The 18,728-nt window shown below is 39.9% G+C and overlaps 1 protein-coding gene across 1 annotated transcript; it reads right to left on the minus strand.

Moving 5' to 3' along the window:
• Positions 1 to 1,189: 1,189 nt before the first annotated feature.
• LOC147608003 (3,9-dihydroxypterocarpan 6A-monooxygenase-like) lies at positions 1,190 to 3,251 on the minus strand. The gene is made up of 2 exons (XM_086790062.1): positions 2,251 to 3,251; positions 1,190 to 2,088 (listed from the first exon to the last, which is right to left on the minus strand). Exons 1-2 carry the CDS (start codon positions 3,181 to 3,183, stop codon positions 1,453 to 1,455), a joined length of 1,569 nt encoding a protein of 522 aa, XP_086646188.1. The 5' UTR covers positions 3,184 to 3,251; the 3' UTR covers positions 1,190 to 1,452.
• Between the last annotated feature and the right edge of the window lie 15,477 nt (positions 3,252 to 18,728).

Here is an 18,728-nt window from a genome sequence, read left to right on the forward strand (position 1 = left end):
TAACCATTGGTAAAAATCCTATATTGTACCAACTTAGATCCAATAGGCAAGGCTCCTATGCACACTCTTCATAGAGAGACCTGAGATTTTGTAGGAATTTCAGTCTCCCATATTGCCTTCCATTTCAACTAGCTAGAACTCCAGCTCACTCTCCAAGTTTTATTACAATAAATAACATTATCCTCACTCTTTCTCAATGCTTTGTACAAAACCTCATTTGATCCACACTGCAGTTTAGATCCATTATTAAACTAGACCCAGTCCTTCATCCAAAAAGACTCATCCACATCTATGGAGGTCCATCCCTTCTGTACCTCATCCAATACATGTCTAACAAGTTTCCTTTCCCTCTAAGACAGCCAAGTGAGTCCACTTCCGACTCCTTAGGCTCCTTCCACCCAACTGAAGCCCCATCCCAATAGTCAAAAAACCTTGTCAATCCTTTATTGTTCGAGATTTTGGCTATTCTAGGATCTTGAAGAGCTAAATGAGGATTAAACTTATGAGTCCACCAGATCCCTAGACATAACAAGGAATTTCTTGAAGCACTACCACACCCATCACAAACCTCTTTCCATTTGGTACAAAGCATTCTACAAATTGTAGACCTTGTAATCTTAAGAGGAGCATCAAAGAAGATTTTATCCTTCCATCCTTGGCCTTTCCAACTACCTTCAAAATAGATAATTGAACAATCCACTAGCTCTTTTAGGGGTGAAAGCATGATAAGGTAGTACACTTTCTACCAATTGCATTGGTTGCTACCACACTTGAAGACAACATCCAATATTAGTGGATTTAATGTCATCATAAGGTGTATTTAGGAATTTATCTAGTGCCTTTTAAATATAATAAATGCGAAACAAGATTTAACAACCATGTTTAATTCTCTAACTTTGCATAACAACTAGTTGTATACCATTATCCAAGCCATAGATTTTCAGTCCACCTTATCACGCTTTCACCCTTAGTATTCGTGTCCAAATCTCCTTCTGTTGAAGGCACTTGGGTAAAAGAAGTGCCAACTTGGCAGTTGTGTGAGAGGGAAGATGAAGAATACCAATGCCTCCTTCACATCTAGGCAGGCTAAGTTTGTCCCAGGTAAGCCACAAGTTGGAGAAGTGATAAATCTAGGATAAAGACCATTCATGGGTAACTGTTAGAGCTTGATTCTGTACAACTAGGCTGATTGGGAAGTGTAACTTAGTCTTACCACTTTCATTTAACAATATTGAATACATCTCCTTTAGTTTTTTAAGTATTTAAACTCTCATTCAAAGAGTAACTAATGCTAAGGCATTCCCATGATAGGCTAGAAATATATCTCTAAGAAGATAAAATTTCTTTACACAATGTTCTACCTGAAGTACATGATTTGGTTTAGAGGTTAGAGATGCTTTATAGCTCTTGTAGGACATCATCTTTATTGGGAGGAGAAATTGCATAGCTTGGTTATTGAAGCCCTTCATAGACATGTGCAAGCAACCTGGGTGTAGGGATGGTAGCTAATGGGGAGGCCATCTTGACAATCAATCCAAACGTCTTGGAAATATCAACTTGTGTGAGAGACTCTGGAAGTGCCCAATCAAAACCTTGTACTAGGCTTGCCAACATGATGTGGACGTTCACCAAACCTAGTGTCAATGCAGGACACTTTCTTCTACCCGATCCAAAAGGCAATAATTGGAAGTGATGGCCATTCGGTTTCACTTGACTACAACTCCCTTCCAAAAACCTCTTTGGTTGAAATTGTACAGGGTTCTCCCATACATCAGCATTTCTTCCCACTGCCCACACGTTTATGAATGTACGGGTCTTGGGTGGTATCATGTACTCATATATTTGACACGATTGACTTGATTCATGTGGTAGCAGTGTTACAACTGGATGTAATCGCATAGTCTCTTTGACAACTGCATTCAAGTAAGGTAGGTTATGGATATCTGTCTCTTGGACAAGGCGTGTTTTTCCCACTACACTATCAAGCTCCTCTTGTAATGCCTTTAAGGTGGTCGGGTTAGCAAGGAGCTCTGCAAGTGCCCACTCGACAGTGATCGAGGATGTGTCTATTCCTCCTATGAACATATCCTGCATCAAAATCCATTCATTTAGAGAGTGAGTGTCATTTGCATCCCTTAGCAATTAGTAAATGTGGGGAATTAATAGATCATCTATTATTTACAAAGGAAAAAAGAAACAATTCTAGGACTAACCCATACATCCTCTAAATTTAAAAAATACTTTCTTTACCATTAGCACCGCCTTGATATTAGTATCATTGATATCCGCGACTGACAGCAGCACGTCTAACAAATCCTCAGGAGAGCCAGTACTGCCCTCCTCCTCCCCTTTCTTTGCTTTTCTGTCGCGCCGACGGTCCACCACCTCTTGCAAGACGCGGCTCATCCGTTGTCCCACTCTCTTCATGCGCCTTTCATAGCCTTGAAGGTCCAGACAACCCAAGATAGGGATGAAGTCCCCCAGGTTGAACACGCCAAGAAGGTGCATGATCTCGTTGCTAAGGTCCACGATGTTGAGCGAAGGGTCGGCCTGAGAGGTAGGGGCTAGCTCGGATAAGTGCTTCCCCACCGCCATCTTGGAGATGATGTTAGTGGATGCAGCGAGCAGCTTTGGGCGTATGTGCACCACCTTGGCGCTTTCCGCACGCACAGAACGCAAGAGGGCATGAACCTCCTCTACCCGGATGGGCCTGAAAGATTCCACGCGCTTTTTGCTAAAGAGGTCTGTGGCACAGAGCTGGCGCATGAACCTCCAGTATGGGCTCTGCGGGCAAAAGCCGATGTCGGAGCAGTTGAAGCAAACGTGGACGGCCGCAGCAGATCGTGGGCGGGAGGCGAAAACCTGGTCGTGCGTTTGGAGTATCTGTTTTGCCGTTTCAGGTGTTGAAGCGACGATAGCATCGACGGAGCCCAAGCGTAGCGACATCAAAGGTCCATGCACTTTAGCCAGCTGAAACAAGGACTGGTGAGGCAGCTTACCTAGCAAGTGCAAGTGGCCAATTATGGGTAAAGCTGGAGGCGAGGGTGGCAACCTATGGTGGGCTGTGCTGGCCGCTTTCTTGAACCACACGATGCCGATCATCACACAGGCAAGCACGGTGGGGAGCAAGAGGAAGCACACACGGAGGCCTTCCCCATCTACACTACTCCAAATCCACTCCATTTGATGGCCCCTCTACAACTCCCTCTCGCGCCTCCCTCTTTATACGGGAAATACTAATTTTTAATTCATGCTCAGAGGTTTTTCAAAGGCGTGGTTTATAGGAAAGGAACGGGTGGGCAAACGTGCAGAACACGCTACCGCGGATGCCAATTATTCCACGAATTTCCACGTGGCCAGGAAGAAAACATGTACATTGAGAGGGGAAAAAATGGATAAAGACAAAAATAGGCGTGCTTGGAATTTTTGACCTCAACACATAGTACTAACTTAAAGTCCTTGTTTAAAAAAATAAACCTACTTTTCAATCGATCCAAAATAAGGACAACTCTTAAATCTATCTCATTTTTATTTTCAAAATCTTTACTCTCTGTCTGTTTTATAACTAAAATATAAATATATATGAAAAATTGTTTTTTAAAATAAAGGCTACTTAAAATCTCAACCAATTTTTTTAAATTCCGGCTTTTCGAGCATTGGCACAATTTGAAGAAGAACCGCCAATGTACGTAAGACAAAACGGACGACAAAACGTTCTTTTCAACCAATTTGAAGAAGAACCGCCAATGTACGTAAGACAAGGAAGAAGAACCGCCAATGTACGACAGCTGCGAAAATATATTTTACCAAACTAGATTCTTTTCTCCGACAGCTGCGAAAATCTCAGGAATAAAGTCGATAAAGACAAAAATAGCCCACCATTCTCGTGCTTGGAACTTTTGACCAGCCCTTGTTTGATGCTCGTAAATCTATCGAGTTTCTATTTTCCAAATCTCTACTATTGGTCGGTAATTAATCTATGAAAATCGTTTTTTAAAAATAAGAGTTACTTCAAATCTCAGCCAGTTTTTCTTTCAATTCTGGCGGGTAGGAATATACTTTAGAATGCTATTTATTTCGAGCACTGGTGTCCACTGCACAATGAATGTCTAATCGGATGATAAAACGTTCTTTTCAAGTGGATGATAAAACGTTCTTTTCAACCAATTTGAAGAAGAACCACCATATTATTCCAAACAAATAAGAAACTTAGAAATATTACTAAAGTTTGTTCCTTTAGTTTGAGCATTTGGGAAACCTATTTTTAGGAAGCATGCACATTTTCTCTTCATTTTTCATGAAGCATTTTTATTTTTTGAAAGTAACAATTCTTTTGGAAAGAATTACACCACTATTGCTCAAGCAAAATTAACCACACAAAATAATATGTATTAAATTAACCACACAAAATATTACCTATTTAGGTAAATATATACAAAGGTTTGTTATTGTTTTCAGTGACTTTCATATTATGCAAGGTTAGAATTTTTCACTCTTTGTTGTAAATAAAAATTCCTTTTTTTCACCCTTCATTGTCGATAAAATTTCTTTCATATTATGAAGTTAGTGGAAGAACCCTTGGTCATGCCCCACCAGTTGTTACATCCGAAATAATTTCAAAATCTGATGAGCCATTTAGGGTGCCATATAATCCACTATAAGCCACAGCTGCGCCGGCCCAATGCCATAGGGATCCCCATGGTACACCCTCATGCACTTCGCCACAACATCAACTCGCTAGCTAGAAGTCCTAGCCAAGTCGATCGTGCGTGTGGCATTCAAGCTTTCATAGTGGATGGGTAAATGCTTTTCCACCCTTGCTTTCTCGCTCAAGTTTCAAGTGTACAGTTACAACCTTCAAAAGGAATATTAAAAAACATAAAAAATCAACATAACATAATAAGAAAAGTACAAAACAACTAAAAGCATGCACCTACACATATTTTGTTGTGCCACACATGCACATTCACTTGCATGTCTACACCTTCCCATTTGCATGCGCACATGCACACAAATCTACACACACTTTTTTTTTTCATGCACGCCACATTGCATACATGCACACTCACATCCGCATGTGCATTAACTCGCCCCCTTGCGTGTACAAGCATTCACTCATGCAAGCATACACACACTTGCACACACATGCGTTCACATACACTTTACATCCCATTCACTCATGCACACACTTTTTCCCTCGTGTGTACACGCATTAACTCGTGCATGCATACACACTCTTGCACACACATTGCATACATGCACACTCGCATCTGCATGTGCATTAACTCACCCCCTTGCGTGTACAAGCATTCACTCATGCAAGCATACACACACTTGCACACACGTGCATTGTCGTGCCATGGCACGTCTATGGTGTGAAACCATGCATGTGAGGCCATCAAATGCAAATCGAGATGCCATGTACATATGTTCATATTGTAAATGAGGTTCAATAAGACGAGCTGAGGCTGAGCCAGATCTAGGAGTTTTTGTATATGAGTGTGGTGGGTGATGGTTCTGCTATTACTCAGAGCTCATGGGTAAGTTAGAAACATCGAGTTATATATGATGGTATGAGTGGCATGCCAAAGGGATAAGTTAATGATGTTAATGGCTTCCCATGTGCATAATGTGTAGTAGCTTCTTAATGGTATCGATGGGTCAAATTAGTGAATACCTCTTATGGAATGCAAACATGAGGGCATGCCAATGCACAAAGGAATGCATTTATGAAGACATGGAGATATATTTGAGTGAACAATTGGGGGATTCTATAAATCACATGGTCGATATGATGACATTATAAACTATGGAGGCATCAAGAGCAATGGAGATTCAATGGGGCATTAGAGTGCCGAAGTCTTTATTGAATGCGGGGGATACAATTGGATGATCTACTTTGCATTGGGAAGCTTGCCTTAATGCCAAGGTTAGGAGCATTACACACCTTATTGAAGGAAGACTATAATAAGGGATATTAAGGGGGGCAGCTTGTGTGGCATTAAAAAGAAAAGTAATCGAAAGTATTGGAAATGGTGGGTGGCAGCATACGTGGAATAAAAAGGAATGTTTTTTTTTATTGGAAATTTCTGGATATTGTGCAAAATAGAAGCAAGCGCAGCCTTTTGAAATGGGAATCCCGAATCTTGGGCTGCAAAAGGTGGTGAGGGCCGCATTCCTTGCGGGAAAAAGAGGAGAAAACCAGAGTGTAAGAGGCGGCAAAAATCAGAGTTTGGAGGTCTGCAGAAAAGAGGAGAACCAGGGCATTTATCGACCAGTGAATTTCAAATGAAAGATATATCTACTGTTCACACCGTGTAGGTGCTAGAATTGAAGAGCGAATTGAGTACTACAACAAAAGATGCTTTTAGTTTTCCATGCTACCTTCATCGAACAGTCTGCAGCGAAGCGGCTTTTGATATTAGTGAAATAAAATCAAGAAAAATTTCACTTGTAAACCTTCAGATAAGTGTCTTTTTTTTTATTTTTTTTTAATATACTTTCACTTCATACGATTTAGAAAAATCGTATATCTCATATATCAAAAAGGGTTTTGGAAATGAGTAGAGGGATTTGGAGAAAAAGTTAAAGGATTTGGAACTTGGAGATTTGTGGGAAAAAGGTATCAAAAATACATTTAAGTCGCGGGAAGTTGGTCTTACTTTCTACTCGATTGAATTTTGGAAATCATGAGCATGTTATAGTTATGCCATATGCCATCTTTTGCTTGTGAGATGTTAGAATTAAAAGGCAGGTTTTCAGGTGATAAAGGACATCTTGAAATGATGAAATTGATAACACTGGATGTATGGAATGTGAATGATCACATGTATGTTGGAAATATTTGAAGGTTAAGCTATGCCTACATGTGATTGGCTTGAAGGATTTGGAAAAAGGAGCCAGTGAATCTATGCGTAAAAAGGGACAAGCACTTGGTACACAATTTTGTGTAATCATCAGGATGAATTCAAGGATGTATTGAGGTGAATTGACACATGTATATGTCATTAAAAATGGAGATGTCCAATACTCCTTGGGAAATTTTGTGTGTGAGTTTCCTTGTTAGATTTGGTACCTACTCTCACAGCTAGAAGTCTCGTACTTTCCTGGCTATACCGCACACATCACGACAGCTTTTTGGTGAACCCGACGTGAAACTGCTGGGGTGAGAGTGTGGTGAAATATACAGGGAAGCTATGGCTGAGAATTCTGAGGGTCAGGGGGTTCATTTTGACCCCGGAGTTATGCAGATGTTTCAGATGTTTACCATGTACATGCAACAGCAACAAGCTGCTGAGAGGGGACAAATTTCCACGACCAAAGCATTACAATCAATTGTGAAAAAGGTGGATCAATTTGATGGGAAGGATATCACAAAGTACCTGCGCAATTACATAAAGGAAATGGAGCTAAACAGGGTGACTGAGGAGGATATGGTTCGAAGTTTCGAGCTGGTATGTGTTCCTGGAATAAGAGAGCGCATAAGAGGATTGCAGACAGCACATGGTGGCAGAAATTGGGAGGAGGTTAAGCTTGCTTTAAAGGATGAATATTTCATGGAAGATTCTGAGCGAGTGACCAAACGAACTTTCTTGGAATGGGTCACAAAACCTAAAATGGGAATTTCTGCCACAGAATTGCTAAGAGAGTTTGAGAAGCGCTATGCCCAGCTGTCAAGGATAAAACGCACAACTTTGGACAGAGAAAAAACAGAGCTCTTCTTACAAGCAGCTGGGAAAGATCTCCAAGAGAAATTGGAAATCCTCCTTGAGGATAAGGATACAGAGCAGGGATTAAAGAGTGATTGGAATGATGTTGAGGATGTGGTCACCATGTTAGCAAAGCGGCAGCGGAGGAGGGATAAAATGGTGATGGGCTCTGCAACTCCTATAACTGCTGCTACTCCTGAGAATCTGCCAAAACCAGCTGCTACAATCCCAAAGGTAGAAGGGCCGATGGATGAGCTTATTAAGGGTATGCGTGACCTAAAATTGAAGATGTCCAGGATTGAAGAAAAGGGGCTACCATTGGGGCAGGCTTCTATACAAAGGCCTCAAAGCAAAGAAGGGTTTACATATAGATGCATATGGTGTGATGACCCAGAACATGCAAAGAAGGATTGTGCTAGCTATAAAGAAGCTCTTAAAAATCAACTTGTGTTTTTCAAAGATGGGAAAATCCATCTTACAGAGACTGGTCTTCCATTGAGTACAAACTTTGGGAAAGGAGGGATGAAAAAGCTGGTTGAGGATATGGCTGCTAGTCATGCCATTTCTATGGTTGAGGCAGCAACCTATGGATTAAAGGTTAATCAATCAAGGCAGGGATTTGAGAATGATGAAGATTATGAGAATGAGGATTTTTGGCCATCAACAATGGAATTAATTGCGTCAAAGAAGGTATCTAAGCAAGCTTTGCATGAGGCAGGTGACTGTATACGTCTTGAGACTGGCTAGGAGGAGCCTGTGGATTCTTTATCTGTTCATGCCTACATTGCTAAATGCCAGAATAATGAGGCACAGGTAGAGGAGAAGCAAAAAAGGGAAAATGAGGAAGGAGGGCCATCAAAAAGAGTTACACGTGGAAGTGAAAAGAAGGATCCTGGGCCATCACATATGCCTCCACAGCATAGCAGACCTCTATAGGAAGTTTCAATGGAAGAAGTGCCAGCAAAAATGAAGGAGAAGGGTAAAGGGAAAAGTCCACTCTACAAGATTCAATTTGATATTGAAGCTGCAACAGATCTCAAAAAGGTGCTTGAAGAGAGGATTCTAAATAGCAGGGTGGAATTTACACTAGGGGAAGTCTTGGGGATTGCAAAGAAAGAATTTCATGATGAGATAATTGATATTATACGAAGAAAAAGGCAGTCCATAATTGAATCTATTCCATCGCAAGGGGAGGCAAGCACTTCCAAGACTCATGGAGTACAGGTACAGAAAAAGGAAGAGAGAGAAAATGTGGTGGAATGTAATCACTCTGCTGATGGGGCACGACAAGTGCGCTTTGTGGAAGAGGATGATGAAAAAGAAGTTCTTACAAAGAGTCATTACTCCAGGAGCCATTGGGCAAGAGCAACCACTGAAACCCTTGTCAAGATAGGTGATTTGGAAGAGCCATATGTCGCTCTAATTGATCATGGGTCTGAAATAAATCTTATGGCTAAAAATCTCTACAACAAATGTAAGTGGCCAATGGATGTGGATCATGGGTGGATGATTAAAGCAACTAATAACTCATCTGGAGAACTTTATGCAGCATGTCCAAATGTAAGGGTAACTATAGGGGATGTGAAAGATGATCAGAACTTCTTTGTTCAGGAGATGTCATCGTATCCCCTTATCCTTGGGCAACCCTACATTACAGCTGTGAGGATGGAAACAAAGGTTTTGGATGATGGCTCGGCATATGCAAGAATAAGGAGTAAAGATGGCAAAAAAGCTGTTCAGTTTTTGACAGTTTGTATTAACCATGAAAGGAATCGTGAGTCTCTTCGAGCACAGTCACTCCCAAAGATAAACAGAGAATTCATGAATCACAGGGAGATGAGGGATTTTGGCCAGGTGCCATTGTAAAGCGGGATTCCAATGGTACAAAGGAAAATGAGTTCTCACAGGACTCAATCAATGTAAATAGCTTTTCAGCAAATTTTCAGGGATTCTCCAGCTATGGGTCACTGGTTTTTGTAAAAAGCAAGGATTTGAAGCGTGGCATGCGAAAACATATACAAAATGAACAAAAAAGTTTTGAGCAGTGTGGTCTTTTGGAGAAGAATGAGTTTATTTCAGGGATGCTTGATGAGGTGTCATTTGTAGATACTATGGATGTGCTTTTTGATATGGGAAGAGCATGCTTACAGGGTGGAAATGAAATGATAGAGGTGTCATCTGTGGAGATGTATGATATAATCCAGGAATTCGAGGGGGTGGAATGTAAAAACATGAATTGCGAGATGGATGCTTATGTTGATACAAAGTACAAAACAGTTGCAAAGAAGGTGAAACCAGTTGCCTTGCCTTTGCCACCAGGAAGCAAGGAGAAGATAGATGAAGCTTCTATGCAACCAAATCTTAGAGATCCGAAGAAAATTGGGCATAAGTTTACTCAAGAAACTCTCAAAGAGCTGAAGATTGGTGAGAAGGATTTTCTGTTGCCAGTTGAAAGGGAATGCTTTGAGGAGATGCTTGTAAAACATGGGAAAGCTTTTGCTTTTCAGCCGCATGAGATAGGCTATGTTGATCCAAGTGTAACAGCACCAATGGTGATCTTTACTGTTCCACATGTGCCCTGGAACCTGCGGCCAATTCCAGTACCAAAGGCTCTCTTGCCAAAGCTGATGGAATTACTAAAAGAAAAGATCAAGATGGGAATCTTGGAGCCATCATGTGTCCCATATTCCAACAGATGGTTTACTGTACCAAAGAAAAATGGGACATTGCGCTTTATTCAAGACATGCAACCTGTAAACAAAGTCACAATCCCGATTGTGGATGAGTTTGCAGAAGCATTTGCAGGGAAAGCTATATACTCTATGGGTGATCTGTATTCGGGATATGATCAGTTCCAGCTGGATATACAAAGCAGGGACTTGACCACAATGAGAACTCCTTTGGGACTAGTAAGGATGTATACTTTACCACAGGGAGCCACCAACTCAGTGGCACATATGATGAATGGAATGAATAAAGTCTTACGAGACTTCATACCACAAAAAACTATGCCATTTTTGGATGATGTGCCAATAAAGGGCTGTGATGAGAAAGACAAAGATGGGGATTTGGATTCAAAAGGGTGCCGCAAGTTTGTGGCAAATCATATAAAGGATTGTGATATGATTCTATCCAGGCTTGAAGAAGTGAATCTTACTTTATCTGGGCTGAAATCAGTGTTTGGAGTTGGTGAAGTGCTAATAGTGGGACATCTTTGTAGTACTAGTGGACGCCGACCTTGTCCAGCCAAGATAGATGCAATACAAAGAATGAAAGAGACATGCATTAATGTTACAGAGCTGAGGAGATTTCTTGGAGCATGTGTCTTTTATGTTATTTGGATCCCACATTATGCACATGTAGCAGATCCTCTTTATCAACTTTTGAGGAAAAATCAAAAATTTCTGTGGAGTGTAGTACATATTAAAGCTATGCGGAAGCTGAAATATTTGCTCCAATCATCACCTACTCTGAGAAAGGCAGATTATGAGTGTGGCAGGCCTGTGATTGTTACAGTTGATACTAGTCCTACTGGGATAGGATGGGCAGTAGGGCAAGATGATGAGGATGATCACAGGTATGTAATCAGATTTGGAGCAAAGGTATTAAGCTTTCGACAACGAAAGTATCCACAGATCAAGAGAGAGTTATGGGGAATAGTCACTGCTCTAAAATGTGAAAAAGAATATCTTATTGGGGCATCTGTAGTTGTGGAAACAGATTGCTTGCCACTTCTTGGGATGATAGCAAGTTGTACCACTCCAGATATTGCTATGTTTAGGTGGATTGCTTATATCAAGTCACTAAATCCTGAGTTTGAGCATATTGCGGGAAAAGATAATCCAGTTGCAGATATGCTATCAAGAGCCAGGTATGCAGATGAGAAAGAGATGATTAGTGACATTGATGATGTGGGTACAAGGTTCTACACTACTGCATATGCAAAGGGGGACCATATTTGCCTATCAAATGCACTTGAGTCTTTTACTGAGGAAATGTATGAAGGAGATTGGTTGCTTATTGGTCAATACTTGAGTACTCTGACAAGACAGGGAAATTGGTCTGACTCAGAATTTAAGAGGATCCGCAGAAAAGCATATGGTTATTTCCTAAAGGATGGGTACCTCTGGAAGCATCCTAAGCAGAGGAATGCTATGCCACAGAGAGTCATATGTGATAAAGAGACTCAAGGAAAGCTTGTGAAAGAATTCCATGAGAGTCTCTGGGCTGGACATAGAAGTGTGTGGGCTACGTTTACCAAAATAAAGAAAAAATATTGGTGGAAAGGAATGTACAAGGATATTTCCCAATATGTGGAAACATGCATGGTATGTCAAATGTACTCAAATGTGCGACATCGTGATGGATTGCAACCAACCTACCCACCTGCCATGCACTACAAATGGGTAGTGGATCTAGTTACAATGCCTTTGGGAGTTTGGCAGATGCGGTATATAGCACTTGCAAGAGAAGATTTGACAAATCAGGTAGAGGGGCGTGCTCTTAGAACAAAGAGTACGGAAACAGTATGTAAATTTCTCTTGGAAGATGTGATTTGCCGGTATGGTTGTGTTGGGAAAATAACAGCTGATAGGGGTGAGCTAGATGTTGAAGAAGCAAGGGAATTCTTCTCTAGAATTGGTATCAAGCTGTCCCTAACATGTGCTTACAATCCTGAGGGCAATGGAAAAAGTGAGCGAGGACATCCTCCAATCATTAAAGCTTTGGCTAAGGCATGCAGAGAAAGAATGCGAGAGTGGCCAAAGTTGCTACCATATGCCTTGTGGGCTGACCGTACAACTCATAGCTCAGTGAGACAGGATACATGCCTGCAGAATTAATGTATGGTCAGAAGCCAGTGATGATGCCAGTTGAAGAAGTAGTTCTAACTTGGAATGTATTGCCCTGGGTGGAAGGATTGAGCAGAGATGACCTCCTTGCATTGCGAATAAGACAGTTGGAGAGGAGGCCTGAAGATGTAGAGCTTGCTAAAGCTCGCTTGAAAGATGCAAGGTTGAAAAATAAAGAAAGATTTGATAGAAGACACAGACTCCGGCCAAAACCTATTGAAGAAGGTGATTGGGTTCTAATGTATGATAGTAGCCTTGACAACCAATTCACTGTTCAAAGAAAATTTGCAAAAAGATGGTTTGGCCCTTACATTGTCAAGCATGTGCATCGAAATGCCACGTATACTCTGTGTGAGCTTGATGGAACAGAAATAAAGAATCTTGTGGCAGGCAAAAGAATCAAGATATTTAAAAGAAGGCATGATAGTGATCCTTTTGATTCACAGGAGACTCAGGATGAGAGGCTTGACAGTGGTAGTATGGATATGGTTGAAGAGGAAGAGGATGATCTTCCTGGTAATGCAGAAGATGAAGACGACATCCAGTTATATGTGGATCTTGATGATGATTTGGCACATACCAGAGGATGTGCAGGTTTAGAGGGGGTGGATGTCGTGCCATGGCACGTCTATGGTGTGAAACCATGCATGTGAGGCCATCAAATGCAAATCCAGATGCATGGGTTAAGTGCCATGACGAGTCATTATATGATGCCATGTACATATGTTCATATTGTAAATGAGGTTCAATAAGACGAGCTGAGGCTAAGCCAGATCTAGGACTGTAAGATCCCTGTCCCCACCGAGCAACGGATTCGGGGTACTGGCAGCGGAAGTAGCGCTTCTCGCGCGGGACAGGGATCCCACACTCGGGGCCTCGCCCACGGATATCCGGATTAGAGACTAATCCGTCGGTTGTTCCAAAACCGAACCCGGAAAAACTTCCTCTACCGGAAAGCATGGGCGATTCCACCAGGATAACTTTTTACTCTAACGTAGTCAAGATCATTTCTGATCGAGATGATCCGATTACATCTATAAGATACTTAGTCAATTCAAGGAAGAAACTTGCACTTGGATCATTGGGATCAACGCTTTTTTCCCCATTCAAGAGGCACAGCCGTTGATTCCTATCCATAGAACAGTTTCTGTCCGGGATTTATTTATTTTTTTTCCTATCGTAAAAACAAAAGTTTGAGTCTCGATTTACGGATCCATCAGTCCAGCCTAACCCCATCCAGTCCCATGGGTTAGCCAACCGCCCAACCACTGTAGTGATGGGATCCAATTAAGAATTTGGTTAGGTTTTGTCCCGGGTACCAAGGAAAAGAGTTCCAAGGCCCCCTAGCCGGATGTTCATGCAAAATAAAACTAGTCACACCACTCACACACCCAATATGAAATTGCCTTTTTCAACCAGATTCAACCAGTTTAAAACAATCCTTTAATAAAACCATAGTATCACTGATCACCATCTTCCAATTCATCCAATTGATTCTTAATTTCCCATCATTCCTTCATCAGAGTATCTATGGCATCATTGGCAACTAGAACGCTCAGGAGCCGTTTCGATAGTTCCTAGCCCATAATACTTGGCAATATAATCACTTAACATGATGGACTCTCGTTGAAGATCAGCAAGATCAACCAACAGATCCATATAAGGAGCCATGGACTCATCCATTGAAGACCAGCAAGGTCAATCAACCAGATCCATGCTCGATTTCAGAAAACAACTCCAACTCTGTTCCAATATCTTCCTCGACGCACGCGTGGGTATCCTAGGCGACCCAGAGCCCGAGCACCGTATGGTCAGCACCCTCTAGGATCCTTCGCAGGTAACCTAGCGCTTCACGCATAGGCCGCTTCCTTGGCCCCTCATCCACCGTACCGGAAGCTCACCATTTTAATCGCACCGAGGCTGGTCAAGACCTCGGCCGACCTTGCTACGCGAGACGTCCTTCATTGACTCCCCGTCAGCAGTTGCAACTTTCTCATCACGACCTTAATCACAAGACGGTCAAAATGCTCCCCCCAGCATTCTTGACATAAAACAATCATTTACAGACAGCATTTACAAACAGCATTTACAAACAGTTTACAATATAATTTCTATTTTAACTTTCATTTTTCCACATTATCCCTCCTCAATCTACATTACTTATTCCATATTCCATTTATATGTATACTCATCCCATCACATCATTTCCATCTCATCACTTCAGATTCCCTCACATCACAATCGTATATTCACATCCATACATCCACAACTATATGCGTACATTCACATCTACATGCATACATCTACATCCCTATGCATACATCCACATCCACATTCACATTCACCTCCATACATCTACATCTACATGCATACATCCACTCCACATTCACATCCACATCTATACATCTACATCTACATGCATACATCCACCTCTACATCCACATCTACGTCTATACACCTACATCTACATGCATACATCCCCATCCACATCCACACCTACATCTATACATCTACATCTACATGTATACATATACATCTCCATTCACAACTACATCTACATGCATGCATCCATATCTCCATTCCCATCTACATCTATACATCTATATCTACATGCATCCATCCACCTCCACATCCACATCTACATCTATACATCTATATCTACATGTATACATCCACATCTCCATTCACATCTACATCTATACCTCTACATCTACATGCATCCATCCACATCTCCATTTACATCCTCATCTACACATCTATTTCTACATGCATGCATCCACGTCCCATGCATACATCCACTCCACATTCACACTCACATCCATACATCTACATCTACATGCAACATCCACATCTCCATGCATAATAAAATTCTTTTAATTAATCTAGGATGATAGTTCCTAGAATATGGTAGGAATTCTTCTTTTTATACTTTGAATGAATTTATTTTATGCGTAATTTCTATAAAAATTTTGCCATAGCTCCGCTACTATGACTGATAAATCTCAATTTTTTTTCTAAGGGATAAAGCTCATTATTAAAGAAATAATTAGAATGGTCTCTAATTGGATCATCAATCCATAATGGTCTCTAATTGGATCATTAAGAAAACAATTAGAATGGTCTCTAATTGGGTCATCAATCCATAATGGATTGAATCATCAATGTGCATAAACTAAAAGCATAGCAAAAAGCCATTAATTTGGCCTCAAGCATAGCTTAATCTTGGATTAAGGAAAAGCTTTATGAAAAGCTTCATTTGGATTGAGAATGGGTCATGAGTATGACCATTTCTTGAGTGAGAGAGAGAAATTATAAAAACCATTAGAATTTAAATATAAGTGGAAATTAACTTCTATAGCGTTTATTAAATTATGTAACTCTTCACTACTATTCACCAATTAACTTCAATAGCATTTAAAAAAAACATACCAATTAAACTTCTCAAGCTTGAGAGGGGTTGAGAAGAGAGAATCATTGAGTAATTATAGAAAAGATCAAAATTCAATATACTTACCTTATAATTTGCTTGATTCTTTATTCACGGTAGAGGCCCCCAACCAATCAATTGGTTTAGTATGTTGATGGAGCCACCAATGGGGATTGAAGAAAGAGAGAAGTATCAAAAACTAGTGAATTATTAAAGAATTCACAGTTCTTGGTTTAGGTAGAGTAGAGTAACAATGCATAAGACACTATATATTTTAGCTTAGGTGGAGTAGAGTAACAAGCATAAGACTCTATCTAATTGGGCTTAGGTGGAGTAGAGTAACAAGCATAAGAGACTATATATTTTGGCTTAGGTGGAGTAGAGTAACAAAGCATAAGAGACTATATATTTTGGCTTAGGTGGAGTAGAGTAACAAAGCATAAGACACTATATATTTTGGCTTAGGTGGAGTAGAGTAACAAAGCATAAGACACTATCTAATTGGGCTTAGGTGGAGTAGAGTAACAAGCATAAGAGACTATATATTTTGGCTTAGGTGGAGTAGAGTAACAAAGCATAAGAGACTATATATTTTGGCTTAGGTGGAGTAGAGTAACAAAGCATAAGAGACTATATATTTTGGCTTAGGTGGAGTAGAGTAACAAAGCATAAGAGACTATATATTTTGGCTTAGGTGGAGTAGAGTAACAAAGCATAAGACACTATATATTTTGGCTTAGGTGGAGTAGAGTAACAAAGCATAAGACACTATATTTTTTTCAACAAGGGGAGGCTTCTATTTATAGGAAAATTTGAGCTCCTAACCAAACAAACTGATTCTAGAATTTTCCAAGTCAGTTTGGTTGAATTTGGACTAGATTTGGACCTAGTTTGGTTACTTTTTGATTCGGTTTGGTTCCATTTTGATTTGGTTTGGTTCAAGAGAGGTGAGAGATAAAAATATCACATTATTTTTGAGTTTAAAACTCATTCAAGCATGTGAAATATGCACCTCCTTTAAAGAATTCCCCTTCCTTACATAGGTGTCAAAATTTTATTGCTCCTAGTTTTTTTACTAATAAACCTTGTACATTTTCAACCCTTCATCTTATGTGAAATATGCACCTCCTTTAAAGAACTCCTTTTCCTTACATATGTGTCATAGTTTTTTTACTAATAAACCTTGTACATTTTCAACTCTTCATCTTATGTGAAATATGCACCTCCTTAAAGAACTCCCCTTCCTTACATATGTATTTATTTACTAATAAACCTTGTACATTTTCAACTCTTCATCTTATGTGAGCATTTACTCATTTTTGGATACCCAAAATATCTCATATTTTTAATATTGCTCATAGTTTTTTACTAATAAACCTTGTACATTTTCAACTCTTCATCTTATGTGAGCATTTACTCATTTTTGGGTATCTTCTTTTACAAATTGGATTTATCTCCTCCCTACACATGGATTGATGCTATTGGTCCATAGGAACCTTAATTGGACCATAATCTAAAAATTTCTGAAAATCTAGACCCTTAGACTAAGGTTCTTTATACTTATTTTCAATTAATTCCAATTGCACATTGAAAAATTCTTTTTGAATTTCTGTTTCAGGGGAACTTATTTTAATAAGATGAGTTATTTTTCTATCCAAAAATATTCATAATCTGAATATTCTCTCTCTAGCATATTTTTCTCTCTCTAGGTTAAAACAGTTAGAAACAAGGCCTTTATATTTCTGAAGAGGGATTGATTATAGGGGAATATGCTAGACATCAAAAAGGGGTTGGGGGAGGAATCTTACATTCTACCCCACTTAAAAAATGCGAGATGTCCTCATCTCGCAAGGTAGAGGACAGCTCTTTTTCTTAAGATCCAATTTTATTCTGGGGTTCCTTATATTCTGGTCAACCCAACAGAACACTGGGATAAATATCCCTTATATAGAACTCATCATTAAATAACAATTCATTCAGATCATGTCATTCATATCTTTAACATGATAATGGTCCATTAGACCAAAAAGTTTCCTTCGGAACATTCCTCCTCGGAAATTTCAGTCAAGCAAGTTCTCAATTTGACTTCCCTTAACTTGATCTACCGATCAAGTATTAACAGTAACAATCTAACAGCACAACCCACTAACCTCATAGTGATTTGCTGAATTCATTATCATCATTCTAGTTATGAATATCATCACAGGGATTCGTCCCATTCCCCCTCATTGTGGTTTCATTATATTTCAACTAATTTTTAAAAATCAACATTTTTCAATCAGCATTTTCAATCAGAATCCAAATCAATTCATCAATTCTCAAACAGAATTAAAAATCATATCAATCACATTCGAAATCATCATCTAGATAGCATTAACGCTTATAATTTCAAGTCTTAGATTTACTCGTATATACTGTCAGTAAAGAGCTGCAGTATACTCTCGGTATATACGGGTAGTCACGGCCCTTGGAATTATAAGGTAAATACTATCATGTCTAGGCCTCAAGCAAGTCAGGGATTCTATATAATTGCGGCACTTCCATCTGAAGACCCAATTACCAAATTACGAGTTTCAGTTTGAATATCAAATTGTATGAATTATATCACACAATTATAACCTTTTTGTGTTTCTTGATAAATTTTTGATATATTTGTCTTCTCAGTTGATCTTTATTAACCAAATGCTCTGATACCAACTGTAAGATCCCTGTTCCCACCGAGCAACGGATTCGGGGTACTGG

This window comes from Cibotium barometz, chromosome 54 (genome assembly GCF_041138505.1).
Source record: "Cibotium barometz isolate CiBa-2024 chromosome 54, ASM4113850v1, whole genome shotgun sequence".
NCBI lineage: Eukaryota > Viridiplantae > Streptophyta > Polypodiopsida > Cyatheales > Cibotiaceae > Cibotium > Cibotium barometz.

Bases quoted from the DNA above. Each gene is read 5' to 3' on its own strand.
- LOC147608003 (XM_086790062.1), bottom strand. From the start codon at position 3,183: ATGGAGTGGATTTGGAGTAGTGTAGATGGGGAAGGCCTCCGTGTGTGC. The intron at 2,089-2,250 runs GTAAAGAAAGTA...ATTTTGATGCAG, and splicing joins ATATCAAGGCGGTGCTAATG to GATATGTTCATAGGAGGAAT.